Source organism: Lactuca saligna, chromosome 2, assembly GCF_052625555.1.
Source record: "Lactuca saligna cultivar CGN05327 chromosome 2, ASM5262555v1, whole genome shotgun sequence".
Taxonomy (NCBI): Eukaryota; Viridiplantae; Streptophyta; class Magnoliopsida; order Asterales; family Asteraceae; genus Lactuca; species Lactuca saligna.
Window position 1 is genome coordinate 176,360,349 of NC_136418.1, and position 19,616 is coordinate 176,379,964.

The 19,616-nt window shown below is 34.1% G+C and overlaps 2 protein-coding genes and 2 non-coding genes across 4 annotated transcripts; 1 reads left to right on the plus strand and 3 right to left on the minus strand.

Annotated features, from left to right (window-relative positions):
- Nucleotides 1-7,816: 7,816 nt before the first annotated feature.
- TRNAK-CUU (transfer RNA lysine (anticodon CUU)) lies at nucleotides 7,817-7,889 on the minus strand. Its single transcript has one exon. It is a non-coding gene; the product is annotated as a tRNA-Lys (tRNA).
- Nucleotides 7,890-7,984: 95 nt separating this feature from the next.
- TRNAK-CUU (transfer RNA lysine (anticodon CUU)) lies at nucleotides 7,985-8,057 on the minus strand. The gene has a single exon. It is a non-coding gene; the product is annotated as a tRNA-Lys (tRNA).
- Nucleotides 8,058-8,150: 93 nt separating this feature from the next.
- Nucleotides 8,151-10,697, plus strand: LOC145032938 (uncharacterized). The gene is made up of 10 exons (XM_078981905.1): nucleotides 8,151-8,397; nucleotides 8,480-8,528; nucleotides 8,982-9,088; nucleotides 9,224-9,269; nucleotides 9,353-9,487; nucleotides 9,621-9,710; nucleotides 9,789-9,890; nucleotides 9,963-10,046; nucleotides 10,138-10,202; nucleotides 10,286-10,697. Exons 1-10 carry the CDS (start codon nucleotides 8,279-8,281, stop codon nucleotides 10,482-10,484), a joined length of 996 nt encoding a protein of 331 aa, XP_078838031.1. The 5' UTR covers nucleotides 8,151-8,278; the 3' UTR covers nucleotides 10,485-10,697.
- Nucleotides 10,698-13,440: 2,743 nt separating this feature from the next.
- On the minus strand, nucleotides 13,441-16,046 carry LOC145032939 (actin-like). Its single transcript, XM_078981906.1, has 5 exons — nucleotides 15,914-16,046; nucleotides 14,983-15,052; nucleotides 14,507-14,900; nucleotides 13,817-14,430; nucleotides 13,441-13,733 (listed from the first exon to the last, which is right to left on the minus strand). Exons 2-5 carry the CDS (start codon nucleotides 15,040-15,042, stop codon nucleotides 13,668-13,670), a joined length of 1,134 nt encoding a protein of 377 aa, XP_078838032.1. The 5' UTR covers nucleotides 15,043-15,052; nucleotides 15,914-16,046; the 3' UTR covers nucleotides 13,441-13,667.
- Nucleotides 16,047-19,616: the final 3,570 nt, after the last annotated feature.

Consider the following 19,616-nt stretch of genomic DNA (forward strand, 5'->3'; position numbering starts at 1 on the left):
TATAAGAAAAATGAGAAAAATATTGAATTACTAAAATTAAAGTGTTTTTTTTTCTCTTTTAAATTAAAACAAATCATTTAGATAAAATAATCAAAGCAAACTAATAAGATTTTATTTTTAAAATTTGAAGTTATACGAAAAATCCATTAATGAAATTGATATGCATTTATTATTAAATTTATATACCATATGAAATTTAATAAAATAGGAAAACCATAAAATTACATATGGAATAAAAATTAATTCAAAATAACCACAAAAATGACATGTAGCAAAATGAATAAGAATGTGACAAGTGGAAAAAAAAACCTTCATTTATTAAAGAAGATGTTACAAAATATCATATATTTTCTTATAAACTCAGTTAGCTTGCAACATTACCTTTTTTGACCTATTTCGATGGGTTAATCCTAAGATTGGTACTTTCTTTTCCTTTTTAATAAATTTAACGTGTGAATTTTTTTTCAAAATTTGTGTAAGAAAAATTAACGTAGCAAATTCATGAGTCGTTTCTACAAGTTAAATTGGTATTTTCTTATATCTTCTAAAATATGTCTTGTTGATGAGATGTAAGGTTCAAATTGGGTTATTTAGGCTCTCTTTGCTTCACCACAACTAGTTTATTTTTTGAAAGTTTTCAAATTGTTATGTTTGTCAAGCTAAAAAATAATTTATAAGCTAACTTTTCAAAAAATTAGTTATACTAGTTTTTCAGGTCATTTTATAAAATTTCTCAAATATATCTTTAAATAAACATAAAAACCATATTATTTTAAATAATTTTATGTCATTTTGTATATTTCTACTAATTTATCAGTTAATTTTTAAAAAATATCATTTTTTATCAGCTAATTTATAAGTTAGCAACTATCTTTACAGTATCCTAAACATCATTTAACTAAATAACTCAAGGATGTAACATATAGTGACAAAAATAGTAAAACATTTCATGAATGATAAAAATATTAATTTCTACTACCATCCCAAAATATTGCATATATATATTTAAATTTTAAAAAAATCTATTATAATTGTATGAGGAAAATGGTGTGGTTATAATAAGTGTCACAAAAATCTTTATGGGTTGTGTAAAGTTCATATTTCTTAATCGGTATTTTATTATTACGGATAGTGGTGTTTATTTGGATGAATCGGTTCAATCTGATCAAGTTAAGTAAATCCAAATTGATTTCGGTTTTCAAAATATGGATCCGAATTTTCCAAATTACATTCAAATCTAATTCGATCCAACCCAATTATAATTCGATCAGATTGGTTTTTATAATTTCGGTTTTCAAAAGGTATAACATTTTAAAATGATATAAATTATATTATTATCCAATTTTTTTTGAAGAAGTAAAAATAAAATATTTAGTTGTAATTGAAAATTTATAAACAAATACTAAGAACGTATATTATATTTTAATATTAATAGATAAACATTTATGAGAGAAAATTCATATTAATTTTTTTATTAGGTGAAACCTTTTGAACTTTTTTGAAAAAATAATTTATAAAATTAATAAATAATTATAAATATATTAAAATAAATAAATAATAAATTGCTATTCGGTTTTTTGGACGGTTCAGTTTTTATTTTATAAACTAAAACCAATGTGAAATCCAAAATAATAATTCGGTTTTCGAGAAATTCAATCCAATAATCCAAATATTTAAACCAAATAATACAATCCAAATTGTCAAATTGAATAATTCGGTTTTATCCAAATAGTAACAACCCTACTTATGAGATTTTCCTAAACTTCAATTGACGGATCATCTACGGTATGACACTTGAAGTTTTAGGCACAAAACATAAAGTAACAAACTAAACTCGTGCATGGAATGTCTTAGTACGTAGGAGAGCTAAAAATGTAGTGCATAAGGGGGGAGGATACCATGCGCGGGTTTGGAAATAATTACGAGAGGTACCGCCGGTACCCCCACAGAGTTGTTTCTGATTCAACAGTTTAATAGTTGTGGGTTGAATGGGTTTAATAAGCGGCTTCACTAACCCGATTCTCATTTTCAATTCAAGTAATAATCACTTGTGCATTATGCATCAAAACCTATACCCAAACAATTTTATATGTTTTTTAATTATTTTCTAAATTAGTTTGTATATTTTTAATATTATGTAAATTATTGTTTTATAATTTTTATTAGTTTGTGTTTATTTTCAAATAAAAAATTAAGTGGGTTAAGTGGGTTGGGAATGATAGAATTTTCATGTGTTGTGGGTTGAGAAAAATATAAAAAAAATAAGAGATAAATGTTGATATGGTGCTGATATAGTAGTGGGTTGAGTGAGTTGGGAGGGTAGGACTTTCTCCACCCTAATAGGAAAAAAATATGCACTTCCCTTAAAATATACTCGGATGAAGAAAATAAAGAGTTTTTTTCTTCAGAAAGTTATATAACATTTTAGGTTACGTTTAGCTAGGAAAAATGGGTCGTTTTCCGTAAATTTTTTCTAAGAAAATTTTAAATTTTGAAAATGTGTTTAGTTCGTCTATTTTTCTAAATTTTTTACGGAAAATAAAAATTTTCCGTTTTATAAATTACAAAGAAGTTGAAATTTTTTGTAAAACCAATAATCATTGTTTTTCCATATTTTTCCAATTCAATTTTTTTTTTCTAAAATACAACACCCCCACTCCCACGTCTATATATCCCAACCTTAACACCCCCAAACCACCCCACTCCCAAGCCTACCCCTCCCCCCTCATACACACACAGAGCACCCAAACCCCAACCCCACCCTTACAAACACATACACACATATACACATCCACAAACACACATACACACCCATCCCAAACCACCACCACAATCACCGACCTATCATCATCATCACCACCACCACTATCCCATCACCAACATCACCACCACCTCTGCCACCATCACCACCACTGCCACAATTATTGCTGCCACCACCACTGCCTGCCATCACCACTACCGTCGCCCTCATCGGCACCACCACGTCAGCCGCCTCCCCCACCGTTACTGTTTTCTAAAAATGAAAATGGATAGAAAAATAAATTTTTAAACATATTTTCTAATTTTCTAAAACTAAAAATGTAAAATAAATAAGTTTTAACAAAACGCATTTTCTAGTTTTTCTAATGAAAACTGAAAAGCAAAAACGAAAAACGAAAAATAAAAATTGTTTTTCCGTAACTAAACGCAACCTTAACATTGCAAATATCATATCTAATGTGTTCACAAGGTGTCATACATCCTATTTTGTTAACAAATAAACCAACTTTAGAATAGCTACATTAAATTTAAATTTCAAACATTGTTTGTAAACTTTATTTTTGTACCAGTCTACCATCCTTCATGTTTGCTTTAAACAATTTTTGTTATTCATGGCAATACATGATAGAAGGTATACATGTGAAACATACTCCAAACAGGATGGAACAATTTAAGAAACAAATTAGTTCTCGTTCGTTTGTGTGCATAAAAGATGTAAATATTACATCCATATTCATTGTTAAAGTTAACATATAACTAGGGACAGACGCATGATTACGTAGTAGGTGTTGCCGGTGACACATTTTTTCTTTTACGTAGTTGCACAATAATAGAAAAAACGAAAGGTTTGAAAACTTTCACCCTGTGTGCGAAAAAATAAGGGTTGTCGGTGGCAATATGGACAATGGCGTACCCATGATTTTGGTTTAAAGTAAACCAAATAATTTACAAAATACGAACGAGATATGAAATTAAAGTTTTGAACATGTAACACTCTGTTCCGAATTGACTCCTAGTCTGAGGTTGTGGCTCGAAGGTCAGTCATTATAAGGAGTATGGCTCTTGGTAAGGTAATATCTAGGCTCATTTGGGTGCGAGTGATGTATTAGAAGTGATCTGAGTGTTCGGTTTGTGTTTTAGAGCCTAGGGGTATTTTGGTAAAGTGGTGGTTCGGGCTTTTGTGGAAAATGGATTTTTGTTTGGAAGGTCTTAAGAAAGGTTTGAGTTGCTAGAAGTATATGTCTTCTCGTCACCTTTCCGTGGATATAAGGATCGTCGGAATCGGGCTTATAACGAAGAAGTTAAGGCCTTTAGAAGTTTCGTGGTTTTCAGACTTAGTCGAGTACGTGGGGCGTACTAGTGAAGAACGTAGTACGCTAGGCGTACCTTGGAGTACGTTGGGTGTACTGACCAGGATGGTCGCGAATGTTCTTCGGAGTATGTTGGGCGTACCGTATGTATGTTAGGCATACTCCAGTCAGATTAGAACCATATTTTAGGGTCTTATACACTATTTAAGCTCTTTATCTGATAACCTAACCCTAATATCTTCAGCCTCCACCCCTCTAAACCCTAGAAATCGTCATAAATAATCAATGGTAGCATTTTTAGCTTATGGAGTCCATTTATGGGGTGTTTGATCCATTTTCAAGAAGATGGGGTTTGATGCAAAGATGTAACACCCCAAAAATACGAGCCAAAAATTTAATTTTTAAATACACATACTTAGAAAAACATTAGAATAAAACATTCATTGATCATATCATTTCATAAAGGATGTGCGTGTCTGGAAACCAGTTTATAAAATCATAATAAAAACACAGTACAATTCCCCAGGAAGATCTCATAGTGCGGAATACAAAGCGTGTGTATGATGTGCTGCTACCGCGTGAGCTCCTTCCCCTTCGAAGAAGAGGTACCTGAAACCAAAACCGAAAACTGTAAGCACGAAGCTTAGTGAGTTCCCCCATCATACCGCATACCATACAATCACATATCATACATATTGGCAAGCCTTTCTGGGGTGCCCGACCTACCCGGTACGGCCATTTTGGGGTGCCGACCTACCCATGTCAAGCTATTATGGGGTGCTGACTACCCATGTCAAGCCATTCTGGGGTGCTGATTGACGACCGAACATCGGGGACTATTTCACCCCTACTGCTACTATCATATATATCATAACATAACGTATTATCAGACATATCTGGGGTGCCTGAACTACCCTGCATTCCTAACAGCTAAACTCGGGGACTGGTCCCCTCCTACTACCTCTATTGTATATAACATAACAAGCCAACATGCAAACATATCATCACATACTGTCAGACGTATCTGGGGTGTCTGGCTACCCTTCGGTCCTAACAACCGAACTCTACTACTATCACATACAACATATCATGCTAGCATATAACATATCAGGTAGTAGCAAACCTAGATGATATCACAAAGACAATCATCTATCATGCGTCTCCTACTGGTGGGCCGGCATTGTGGCCTTAGACCCACCGCTACTGAAAGGTAACTCACCTCGAAAGTAGCTGCTGAAATCTGCTTGCTGAGCGTCTAACTGCTGGATTGCAAATCCTCCAGCTATAAACCATAAACATAGGTTAGACACCCATAAATACCATTAGGTCAAAAGACTGACCCTCCCTTGGCCCAAGGTCAACACCTTGGTCAAAGTCAATGTCCGTTTGACTGGACTCGCTGAGTCATGGCATGGACTCACCAAGTCCTTTTCCTAGTAACCCGGTTCTACCCAACCAGTCCTTCTTCCCACTCACTGAATCACTCTTCATTCATGACTTGGGACGATTGAACTGACTCGTGATCCGACTCGCCGAGTTTGAAGAACAACTCGCCGAGTTCCAGGCAATCTTCATAGGACTCGCTGAGTTGTTCATCCAACTCGCAGAGTCTAAGGCCATCTTCATGGAACTCGCCGAGTCCCTATGACCCATTTCCCCTATAGGCCAAATCTGAGACATGCAACGCTTCAAAACCATAGATCCATGTCCCTTTAGCATGCTTATCATGTAAAGTTGCAAAGTTTACGTGCATGCATGGCCCTATAAACTAAAAAGGCCAAAACCAATCTCTTCAAGAGGTCATAGACTCAATGGAGACCTTAATCACTTCAACCATAGGAACTTTATGCTACTAATTCATCCAATGAGTCCAGATCAGAAGTCCTTTTTGGATCATTAAGCACCACACATGGAGCTTGGTGTTTTAGGGCTTGAAAACCACCAATTTGGGACAACAATGGCAACTAATGATCTAAAGATCAAGGTAGAGACTTTTCTACCTGAATGGAAGCTTCTCCCTGCGTAGAGTTTGGATCTACTCCTTTCCTTGCACTCTTCAACCACCTCTTTCTCCTTCTAAGCTCCAATCTTCTTCACAAGGCCAAAAACTCTCTTTAGATCAATAAGGGGGCGAGGGTCTCACTCTAATGCTCTCTGGAAGTGTTAGGGACAAAGGAGGCCAAGATAGAGTGTTTAAGTAGGGTGCAAACACCCGGATTAGGGTTTTTGCCCAACCAGGGCCTACTCGCCGAGTCCGGGGACCGACTCGCCGAGTCCAGAGTCCCATTCCCGCACCTTGACCCACTCCTACTCGGCGAGTTGGCCCATCAACTCGCCGAGTCCAAGGCAATATATAAAGGAAATAAATAGCAAGGAGTACGTATCGGGGACCAGGTGCTACAAAAGATAGGAATCAAGGAGGAGCTTATGGATTTAGCTTTTAGGACTCATTCTCAGCTTGATGAAGCTCGGGAAGCTGTCGGGGCAGCAACTAAGGAATTCTTGATGGAAGCTTCTGCAGTGCGAGGTGAGTCTTCTTACCATACCAATGGGTCTAAGGCAACAACGTCGACCCATTTATCTAAATGTGATGATTGTTGCGAATGTGCTATTGATGCATTATGTATTTATGTGAAGACCTTGTGGGGGTTCCCATGGAAAATAGTTATATACGCAGTATGCTAGTTGATTGTGTGGTATTTGGTATGCTAGTTGTCTTTGTGATACTTGCATGGAAGACCCCGGGGGGTTCCCGATGCAGTTGGATATAACACCGTGTAGGGGTTCCCATGGCTTTCATGCTAAGACCATGTGGGGGTTCCCATGGCAGTGGGCTAAGACCATGTGGGGGTTACAGTGGCACCCAATGTAAGACCTTGGAGGATTTTCAGGGCATCCTTATATGTTTGTATGTTTAGCTCATTTGTTTGTATCCATAGTTTGCATTATGTCTTGTTTGGCATGAAGATTTTGTGGGGGTTCCCAAGGCAGGAAGACCATGTGGGGGTTCCCATAGCAGATAAGACCACATAGGGGTTCCCATGACACTAGGTGTAAGACCCTGGAGGGTTTCCATGGCTTCCTTATATGATTATATGCAAGGCTTATGTGGTGGAGATAACTTTTACAACTAATATGATATGTATTATGTGGATTGTTTGTGGGGTATGCTTGGGGGACTCACTAAGATTTGTGCTTACGATTTTCATTTTTGGTTTCAAGTATCATCGATTTGGAAAAGAAGAGCTCGGATTGATCGCAGTGCACACACCTATGATTTCCGCAATGAATGATTTTGGGATGAACTCTGATAAATGTTTTACTTAACGATGATTCGAAATATTTGAAATAAATGTTATCAATGTTTTAGCTATATTAAAAATGAAATTTTTACCTTTTGATTTTTGGGTTGTTACAGAATAGAATAAACCATATACTAACATTAGTTCATTTTATTTAATAGAAATATATATTATATATACGATATATATGTAAGTACAAAATTTTATGGGCTGAGACAAGGTCTATCATTGCATCCATTTGGCTACACCTATTACTACGCACACTATAGTGGAATTGTCTCTTACATATAACTCATTCATTCTTTGAGTTGGTAATTAAAAAAAAAAAAACAATAATTTACATTCCATGAGAAAACGAAATAATGCGTCACGAGGCCTCATGCACTTCACAGCAAGAGCAAAAAAAAAATTGAAAATTCATTATCTGAAAATTATAGGAACATACGCCCACCGTGGGGCTCGAACCCACGACCACAAGGTTAAGAGCCTTGCGCTCTACCAACTGAGCTAGACGGGCTTTTGTTTTAATTCTTACTTCAACGTATTAAATACAAAACCGAACCACATCAAAATACAAAAATAACACAAAGGATGTGTTATTTAACAAAGTAACGCCCACCGTGGGGCTCGAACCCACGACCACAAGGTTAAGAGCCTTGCGCTCTACCAACTGAGCTAGACGGGCTTTTGTTCTTTTTTTAATTTCATTCTATAATGTAAATGAAGGAGCCACATCAAAATTAAAATAGCAAGTCGCCAAGTCCAAAACAGATAATTGTATTTTAACTGGTATTTTATTTTTACAATTTCGTCCACGATTCGACTGTATTTTAGGGTTTGCAGAGGTTAAATTTGGTGGGTTGAGTTTTTGCTTCGTTGTGTCGTCGTCGGAATCTGAAAGTGAACATGGGAATATGGGGATGGTCAACGATGCTTGAACTGACACTGACTGTAGCTATAATTTGTGGATTAGGTTTAATAGTTGCCATTGTTATTGAAACATTTAGAAGAAGATTGAACCACAAGTATTTTCTTCTGAAACCCAAATTTTACCATGATATTGATCTGAGTATGTCTTTGTTTCTGATGTTGATTTTCTTTTGACAGTCATCTCGAAGCTCACCCGATCTTCGAAGATCCAAATTCTTTGAAACAGGTACGTTCCTATCTTAATTTACGATGTCCTATCTCTAACTAATTGTCACGTATCTGTATCATATTGGACTTAGGAAGGACGAGTTTAGTTGCCCATGATTTCTTAAGGGTTTATAGCACTTGGCCTTCTAGTGTATACCTACTTATACTATCTCGCTTTGTATGCTGCCCCTTTGGTCTTTTGGGGACTGGTTTTTGGTTTGGATCTTCGTGTCAAATTCATGTTAGAGGTTCTGATCAAATTGAACTAGGAGCTCCCTGATTTCTTTGCACTTTGCTTTGCTAATTGTTGTCAATGAAGAATAGAGTGAAATAGTGATAGAGATATATGTGTGCAAAAGCCATAGATTGAATGTGGCAAAATCCTCAAGTAAAGAAACATAATGACTTAATGTTTATGGTAAACTGGTAGTGGACTAGTGGGTAGTAACTCTATTTGAGAAATTTATTGCAGGTTGAATGTCCTTATATATATGATCCTGCAGAAAAATATATCTCTTTGATCATTCCTGCATACAATGAAGAACTTAGACTGCCTGCAGCTCTTGATGAGACAATGAAGTGAGTAAAATCATCAACTTTCCATCTCCTTCTCTTCATTTGTAAAACAAGCAATCATATTAGGATTTTATAAAGAACATGAATTGCAGACTTGCTTGGTTGATGTTGATCACTGTGTTAAATTTTCATGTGCAGCTATCTTCAAGAACGTGCAGGGAAGGACAACTCATTTTCATATGAGGTATATCTTTTAGATATTTTGTAACCAAATAAATGCTTCCATTCAAGGTTATGAAACTTTGAATTGAATTGATTCTTGAACAGGTGATAGTAGTTGATGATGGAAGTTCAGATGGGACAAAAAGAGTAGCCTTTGACTTTGTGAGGAAATATAAAGTAGATAATGTTAGGGTTGTGCTTCTTGGAAAGAATCAAGGCAAAGGAGAAGCTATAAGAAAAGTGAGCCTAATCCATATGATGATTCATTTCCCATTTCATATATATATATTATATGATATGATATGATTTGATTTGATTTGATACATGTCAACTGATGAAAGCTTGTTGCTTATGCGAAAGCATTGTAAAACAGGGAATGCTTCATTCACGGGGCAAATTACTTCTGATGCTAGATGCTGACGGGGCAACGAAAGTTGATGACATGGAAAAGCTTGAAAAGCAGGTTGGTGTCCTCCATAGTGACATGTAAGTTAAATCGAGGGTATATTTGGAAATATGAATTGATGTTTTTCTGTATTAGATCCTTGCAGTTGCTGAAATGAAACCGGATGAAGATGTTGCAGATATCCCCATTGTGGCATTCGGTTCTCGTGCTCATTTGGAGAAAAAAGCTTTAGCTACAGTTTAGTTACTTGTGTGTTCTTTTTTCTTTTATTTTTCTTTTTTCTTTTCTTAATAATTTATTTTTTTGTAGAGGAAATGGTACAGAAACTTTTTGATGAAAGGGTTCCATGTTGTGGTGCTTCTGGCTGCTGGCCCTGGAGTCCGTGATACACAGGTTATTATTGTTAGTTTATATTTTATTTATTTCTCTGTAATAAATATTTTAGTTCTGAACAAAAAAAAAAACATTTTTGAATTGTTATTAGTGTGGGTTTAAGATGTTTACAAGAGCAGCTGCAAGGAAGCTTTTCACTAACATCCGTTTAAAGAGGTATGAACTTTGTGAGTGAGCATGTGTTAAGTTGCTGATTATGTTTGTATAAATCCCATCTTTTAATTTTTTTGTTTTTTTAGGTGGTGTTTTGATGTGGAATTAGTTTATTTAAGCAAATACTTTGGGATTCCGATAATAGAGATATCTGTAACATGGTCTGAAATCCCGGGATCGAAGGTGAGTCCATTAAGCATTGTGAACATGGTGTGGGAAATGGGTCTGATGTCTGTGGGATACAGAGCTGGTATTTGGAAAATACACAAGACTCGAGAATCTTAGTTGTAATTACCCAAATTACCCTTGGTATACAACACTATCAAATGTAAGTTAGGTTAACCATAAACAACAGTGTTTCTATCTGATTATTCTTTTTGATTTTGCGGGATTCCTTATTTGTTAGGAAAACTGTATACTGATTATGAGTGACAATTATCCGGATTGTTAAAGCTTTTGGGTTTGAATTTGAAGAAAGTGTGTGATCTTTTGTTTTTATATCGAATTTTTTTATCATGCCATGTGGGTTTTCTTTTTTGCATCTTTATCTTTGTTTATATGAATGATCCTGAATTTCAACTTAGTTTATAAAGCAAGTGATCAAACAACAATTCCTTCGTAGCTCATATTGAAATACTAAAACTATTAATGATAAAAAGGAAATAGATAAACAAAAACACAGTTTTGAAGGTGGATTTCGTACATTAGGGACTTAGTACTATATGATTTTAATTTATTTGGAAGAAGTGAATTGAGGAATTTTTTTTGTGATCATTGGATAGATTATTGTTGGAGCTGTTAATCAATTACAACAAAAGGAGTTTATTTGGAAGATTTGTGTAAGATTCAAGTGGGAAACGGGTTAAAAAATTCTTTGCTTAAACAACAATTTCTTTAAGTGATATAAAAAATGCTTTTACGCAGTTGTGATCACTGTGTTTTGGGGTTTGTGGAAATTTCGAGACAATTTGATTTTTGAAAAGGTTAAACCTGAGAAATCAGACATTTTTGATGATATTGTCTTCTGGTTAGATTTGTAATAGAAGGAAAATACGTAAGAGAAACCGGATAATTCCTCATTCTCTTTCACATATAGCTCTGCTCATTTGTAATTTTCTGTTCTATAGATTCTTACTAGGATTTTTTTTTTAATATATATTCAGCCGTTCCAAAACAAAATTCATTTATTTCGTTCGTCGTTACATTTTATGTAGCCGAAGAGGCCCACCCAAATTTGAATTTTGAATAACAATCAAAATCTTTTGATATCTTGAAACATTTGTGTGCACATGACAACTAAACAAATAATGGAATGTAATCATGGTATATTAAAATGAGATCTCCATCTACCAATATAGAAGATTGGATCTGGTAATGATTGCAAAATATATCTTTAAATCGGAGAGTTCCCACTATTTTAAAATGCTTTTTTTCGCCATAGTAATTCTTTGTGGCGTTCATTAGTTCGATAGATAAAATCATAAAATCACTTGTTTTTCAAACATCAATATAAAATATTTTCCTCCAAAAAACAGTACTTCAACTTTCAAAAAAATGTCTTGAATTAGTGATCAGATACTCAAATATTTTTAACAGAGATAAATTAAAATGTAACAATTGTTAAAAAAAAATGAAACTGAATTAAAACTTCAAATTTGCAGCTATTAGGTATTCATAAATATTTGGATCTACAAGCTTAAAACATACTTTTTAAAAATAATATTTAAAATTGAAAAAGTGGATGAAATTATTTGATGAAAACGTAAAGCAAAGGGGACCATTTCACAACAAGTTTTAAGCAAAATGAAACCTCCAAACGTGCAACCCATACTCTCACTCCCACTTCCTTGGTGAATCTCAAAGCAATGTCACAAACTTACAATCATCATCATGAGTTGCCATCTCAAAATATTGCTTAAAAATATGGGAACACAATAATTTATTAAATGTTTTACTTGTTAACTAAAAATATAGTTAATAGCTGGAAAATATAAAATAATATAAAAGAATATTTAGAAAAATAATTTTTATGATTAATTAAGAGTATCTTAAAAAGAATTGTCAAAAAACTATTAAAAAATTAGTCCAAATAGCTTTTAAAAAGATAACTTATAATCTAATTTTTGGGGGGACAAACATGAAAACCTAAAAGATATCAAAAAATAAACTAGCTTATAAGTTTGACTGTGACCAACCTAAGTTAAGTAAGTGAAGTAGATCGATTATCATTGAAAAAAGTTTGAAACTTTTTTCCAATAAAAATATATACACCTATAGTTTTATCAATTTTAACACTAATAGATACTTTTATAAATAAATATGTTTTTTTTTTTTTCAGTTTTCCCTTGGTTGCTAACACATAACAGGTGCAAAGGACAACCATGATAAGCATTTTTTATTGTGAATATTGGGTATCAATTTTTATTAAGTCGACATCTTATAACTAAATATCTTCCTGCAAGTGACGTTGGATTTTTATCGGAACACAACGTGAATCTCATATTAATAAACTAAGAGTTAAGGACTCATGGTTGATTTGTCATCACATGGGCGGGTACGTTCTCGCAAGTTGCATCATTGGACTGATCAGAAGTATGATGGTAGTGTCTTTTTTTTAGGGTTTTTAAATTGTCATGTATTTAATTTATAAATTAGTTTTCTAAAAGACTAGGTAAATTTTCAACTGGTTTATTGCATTTGTCGTTATTAATTATAAAAAAACATATTCCTCTTAAACAATTGTTTTGTATTTGTAATTGTATTTTTCTCAAGTTTGAATTACTATTTAAGTTGGTAACGTATTTAATTATGCGTACTTTTTTATTTATATTTGGAAATTGAAATGATCCAACTTAGTTTTAACTCGTTTATTTAACATATTTTGGTTGCGGAAAAAATAAAAGGTCAACCTGATGTTACCCTGCTATATACTTATGCTCTGTGAGCTATATGTGTAACAAATGTAGTTTAAATGTCTACTAAGGAAAATAAAAAACAAAAGTTGACCATTTATAGTTTTGCCTTCATTTAAACTGTTTGGTTATAGTTTGTTTAGTTGGAATATCTCTTGTATTTGATATTAATTTGAATTTTCCTACAAGTCATGAAAAAACATTATATTTTTCATCATAATTAATAAAAATATAAGCGTTTTTTAAAGATAATATGTAATAAAACTAATAGGTAGTAAAGCAACATAGTCCGATACCATTACTATGATTAATAAAATATAAATAGGATGTGAAAGAAATAGTTGATGATATTAATATACCGCTTCTAATATGAGATTGAAATGAAAGAATTGTGAAAGTTACAATAATCGTCTTGCTTGTTCTCAACCCAACATCACCATTCACCAAAAAATAAAACTTAAAAACAACATTTATGATGACATAAACGACATGTAACAAGTGAAAATTAAACGTTGAATATCTTCTTCAATACACCTTTTTCCTTCACTTGCACAAACTAGAAACACTTCCTGTGAACAATCGAAGGACCAGATTCATCATATTCCGCCTTCGCAATCCACATCTGCAACAACAACAAAAAATATAAATTCATTATTTTTTGCTTTATTATTGTAAACGATAAAGATGATGAAAAAAAAAACAAACCTGCTGGAAAGTACTGAGTGATGCAAGAATAGACCCTCCAATCCAGACACTGTACTTCCTTTCCGGCGGTGCCACCACCTTAATCTTCATGCTGCTGGGGGCCAGGGCGGTGATCTCTTTGCTCATCCTATCGGCAATCCCCGGGAACATGGTGGTCCCACCACTAAGCACAATGTTTCCATACAAATCTTTCCTGATATCCACATCACACTTCATGATCGAGTTATACGTAGTCTCATGAATACCCGCAGCTTCCATTCCGATCAACGAAGGCTGGAATAACACCTCCGGGCAACGGAATCTCTCTGCCCCGATGGTAATAACCTGCCCGTCGGGCAGCTCGTAACTCTTCTCAACAGAAGAACTAGTTTTAGAAGTCTCAAGCTCTTGCTCATAGTCAAGGGCGATATACGCCAGTTTTTCTTTCATGTCTCTTACAATTTCGCGTTCCGCTGAGGTCGTGAATGAATACCCACGTTCCGTAAGGATCTTCATCAGACTGTCTGTCAGGTCACGCCCAGCCAAGTCCAACCGGAGGATGGCATGTGGCAGGGCGTAACCCTCGTAGATGGGGACCGTGTGACTCACACCGTCCCCTGAATCAAGAACAATACCTGCACCACCACACAACAATGTCAGTCTGATACTGACTGATACTGAGACACAGATAAGTGTTTCTTTTTGACTTACCGGTTGTACGACCGCTAGCATACAGGGAAAGAACGGCTTGGATGGCGACATACATGGCAGGGGCATTGAATGTTTCGAACATGATTTGTGTCATTTTTTCACGATTGGCTTTGGGATTCAATGGGGCTTCGGTTAGGAGAACAGGGTGTTCTTCTGGGGCGACACGGAGCTCGTTGTAGAAGGTGTGATGCCATATTTTCTCCATGTCATCCCAATTGTTGACGATTCCATGTTCAATTGGGTACTTTAGAGTCAAAATACCTCTCTTGGATTGGGCCTCGTCTCCTACATAAGCATCTTTTTGGCCCATTCCAACCATCACACCAGTGTGACGTGGACGACCTACAATACTTGGGAACACAGCCCTTGGAGCATCGTCTCCAGCGAAACCAGCCTGTAATGGAGATTTACCTGGTTTAGACTAGTTCTGTGTTTTCGTGTGTATGTGTGTGTGGAAGGGGGAGAAGATAAAGTACCTTAACCATTCCAGTTCCATTATCGCACACAAGGGGCTGAATGTCCTCTGAGTCTGCCATCTTATGTTAACTACAGAACAAACATAAATCATTAATACAATTGTGAGATTCATATGATTGTGAAAGTGTAAGTATGCAACTCAAATAGAAGTTATACTGCTAAGTGCTAACCTAATCAGAGGATCAAGGTTATGGAAGAAACTACGAGCAAAAAAGGCATGATATAATAGTAGATAGATGCTGATATCATGGCATCGAGCCAAATGGAGATTCTCTGATCGATACAACCATAGAGAATGACAAAGATAATAGGTATTTTATACGGACTGCAACCAGATTGATACGGCAAAAAATATTCGCTGACGTCTGAACCCAATTTTAAGGTGGCATGGAGATGGAAATGGAACCGAAAACATCCATAATCATAATAGTAGCTTCATGCCAAAACAAAATTGATATAGATGAATCTCATCAATCTCCATGGTCGAACCACGAGATTGAAGTTTTTTCGAAATATTACGACGAAGTACAAATAATTGCTTAAGGCTTACAAGCAAAAAAATCGATAATCGATTATAGCAACGAAATGCTCATAACGTTGCTACGTCGCAAACCCTAACGTCTACTGAAATGACAATTACTGTCTCTGGCTTTTTCATCTTCTACGAATATGAAAAAAGAAACTGCAAACGGCAAATGATCACAAAATTCAACGACAGTCTCTGCGGTAGATGAAAATGCTAGCATTTAACAAGCACGGGAAATCTACTTTGTGGACATGCATAGACGAAATTCGTAGCATTATGTAGAGAAATAGTAGAATTTTACCTAAAATTGGAGAAAAACAATCTGACAGAATTGAACGGATCTACTAACGAAATAAAAAAACAAAAACAAAAAATGGATTCGCGAAGAACGTGAAGAAACATACCTGAGGAATGCTAAAAAATGGCGGTAGATGTGGGAAGAGATTATGAGGTGGGAGATTTTCGAAAGAATGGCAACAGAGAGAAGGTCTTGCCCAGAAATTAAAGGGAAGTGTAGGAAAAGATATAGAAGGAGAGAGATTCAATATGAACCGTTGGATGACTTTGATCTCTAAGATCCTTGATGTACGGTGGTGGATTACACGTCTTGATGGCCACAAGCCCCACATCCCCTTATTTATTTAAATTTTCAAAATCATTTCCCCCTTTTCTCTTTTTTTTCTTCTTATCCATTTATTCTATTCATTTAAAAGTCATATAAATAAATGTTAATTAAAATTTGTAACAACAATGATAGACCGACCAAAAGACTTTAGAAAAAAACAATATACCATCTTACTATAATAAATGAAGGTTTTTTTTACCACATATTTTTTTCTTATTCATTTGTATACATGGTATTTTCTAGAATTTTTAAATTTTTATTTTCCACTTGTCATTTTATTGTATTTTTTATTTTATTAAATTAAAATTTCATATTTAATGTGTAAAGTAATATATATGTAAAGTATTTATTAGAAAAACTTTATATATGTAATGTATTCAATACATTAAATCTTAATAATTCAAAATTTTCTTATAAATTCAAACTTTTCAAATTGTTAAAATTTTACATTTATTTTTTTTAATTAAACTCATGTATTACATGGGTATTAAACCTAGTTATACTATCATAAAACGGTTCAAAACAACCACTTGGGTTGTGGTGACTTGGTAAGACATGTGGAAGATATGGTGGATAACCTATTGACCCATGTTCAAATCCTGGCACCACTCAACCCTTGTGGCCATGGAGGTTCGCCTGCAGTGACTCCAGGGTATAAGGCAAAGCTTTATGTTTGCAGCGGAGGATTAGTCGGTGCGCGAAAGCTGGCTCGAAAACCCTCGTTAAGGAAGTTCCCTTTCCAAAAAAAAACGGTTCAAAACATGTTAGTATTTTGAATTTGAACCATAAATTTATTTTAAAAATAAAAATAAAAATAAAAAATAAATAATAAAAAATAAATAAATAAAAAACTAGAAAATATAATTGCATAAAGACAAACGATAACCTTGGAAATTCAATAATCATATTATCTAGTTTTATTTAAGAAAATGGCACATTACCAAGAAAAAAAAATCGTATCATTATTATAAAATTTCAATTTAACACCGATTTTTTTTTTAATTATGTCGCTATATTTATTATTTTGTTGCAATATTAACCAATTCTTCATTCTCTCGGTAACCATTTTTTCCGAATTGCCATAAAATCACTAAGTTTATCAAAATTTTGATTTTGTCACTATGTTTTGTTTTTCTTAATTATACATTGTGTTTTGTTTTTCTCAATTATGTCATTACATTTACAATTTTATTGTAATGACAACAAATGAATCAGTTACCATCAATCTAACACGTTATCAAATAAGTGACATATCAATATTGTGATGTGGAAGCCACATCAGATCTTATGTGGTATGATTGAGTTTCAAATGTAAAATTTGAATCGAACCCAATTTCACATATCTATATCTCTTCATCTCCTCTTCTCATTAGAGAACTTCTTCACAAAACCCTTGTACTAAAACCCTTGGATTTAAATCATTTTTCGAAAAATATATTTTGTTTTTTCTCTTCTACTAAAGCACGAAAGAAACTTGAACTTGTTAATTTTATGATTTTAGTTTGGTAACCAGCTTTTGGAAAAAGAAAAAACTGATTTCAAGAAAACCCTTGTACTTTGGCTATTTTTTTGAAAAAGCCATTTTTGCTTTTATGTGACGTTTATATTATATTGTCTGATGTTTAATTCTCATGAGAATATTTCTTCACAAATGACGTTTGAAGGTACATTCAATGGTTTAAAGTCACCTAAAAGTCAATGAAAATGGTGTACTCACCTAGGAGATACTATTATTGTTTAGAAGCTCGATTTGTACAACAAGTAAACGAAGACCCCTACAAGGTTGATCCAGGAAACGCTTAGTAAGTTTAAACCACTAACTTGTAGGGGTCTTCATTTATTTATTATACAAATCGAACTTCTAAACCACAATATCATCTCCTCGAAAAGGGTAGCTATGCCTTTTCTCTTACTTGTAAGTGAGTTTGAACTATTAGACTAACCTTTAGATGTCATTTGTGAAGAAATACTCTGACGATAAGAGGAAGGGAAGTGTAACATCTTAAAAATCACACCCAATTTAAACTTTTCAAATCAACCCATTTACTAATAAAAGTGTTTACAAAATCATTGTTTCAAAACTATTATTTAACACAGAGTCTCCCAAGATTAACAACATAAAAATCAGGATGTGTATGGTCACGCCTTCATTTTGCCATGGTCCTCTGAAGTACCTAAAACCATAACCAAACACTATAAGGCAAAGTTTATTAAGTTTTCCTCAAAATACCACCACACAATACACGCATCATATATAAACAAGCATGTTGGGTCCAATAAATCGTTGGACTAGAACACCCACAGGTCGATAACCACCGGGTTGGATTACCCCTAACCCAATCAATCATCGGACTGGAATGCCAATATATTGTTAGAGTAGGTGTCTGAGCCCATAACTATAATCAGTATGTACTTGACCTGATAGTAGCATAGTCCTTTTGAGTTGCCTTCACCATAGCAATTTGATATGATGAATTATGAAGAAATAGGTAGATTTATGATTTATTAATATATTATAAGAATAATATATTAATTGAAAAATCATATTATTCTTGTATTAGTGTCTAAGTCCATAACTATTTTGGTATGTACTTGACCCGATCGTGAGCATGGTTCTTTTGGGTTGCCTTCACCATAGCAATATATAGGATGAACTAAGGAGAGAAAGGTTTAATTATGATTTATTAATATATTATAAGAATAATATATTAAAGGAGAAATCATAATGTTTAATTAATATTAGTCAAGAATTAATTAAGAATTAATTTTGTGGCTAAAAGAAGCTAATTAAACTTATGGGACCGGAGTTGTAATTATAAGATAATTACAATTGGGCTATGGATCACCTAATAATATATAGGTTGGACGAATTCTATGGGAAGCCCATAAGGAATTCGTCCAAGGGATATGTTAAAGGAGTCCATGGGTTGTTTAGGGCCTAAGTAGTCAGATTAGAGTTTCATAGTTGCAAACCCGAATAGCCTACATGTATATAAAGGACCCCTATGCCCCAAAAATGTGGCTAAGGGTTCCTTTAGGGTTTCCAGCCATTTTTTGGTGCCTCCCCTCTCTTATCTCCTTCATCCAAATACTTAGTGGTGTTTGTGACACCATTAGAGGTGCAACACTTGAGGCACTAAGCTTTTTGAAGCCAATGATTAGATTGTTATTGCTATATAACAATCAAGGGTTAGATCTAAACCCTATTTTATGTTAATATGATTAATTGTATGCCATATCTAAGGTTTATAACTTTGGATATTAAATTTCATGTTCATTAGACAAACTAGATCCAAAAGCTATTAGGGTTTGCATGTACACCATAAGAATGATGTATTGCTCGAAACCCATCAATTATTCAATTAGTATTAATCATAAATAAATTTGGAATTAATTTTTTGATTAACGAACTTATTAAAAGTAAGGGGACTGGTTGTGTAAATCATTGATAGTTGCAAACTAGGCTACTAGATCACCTTGGA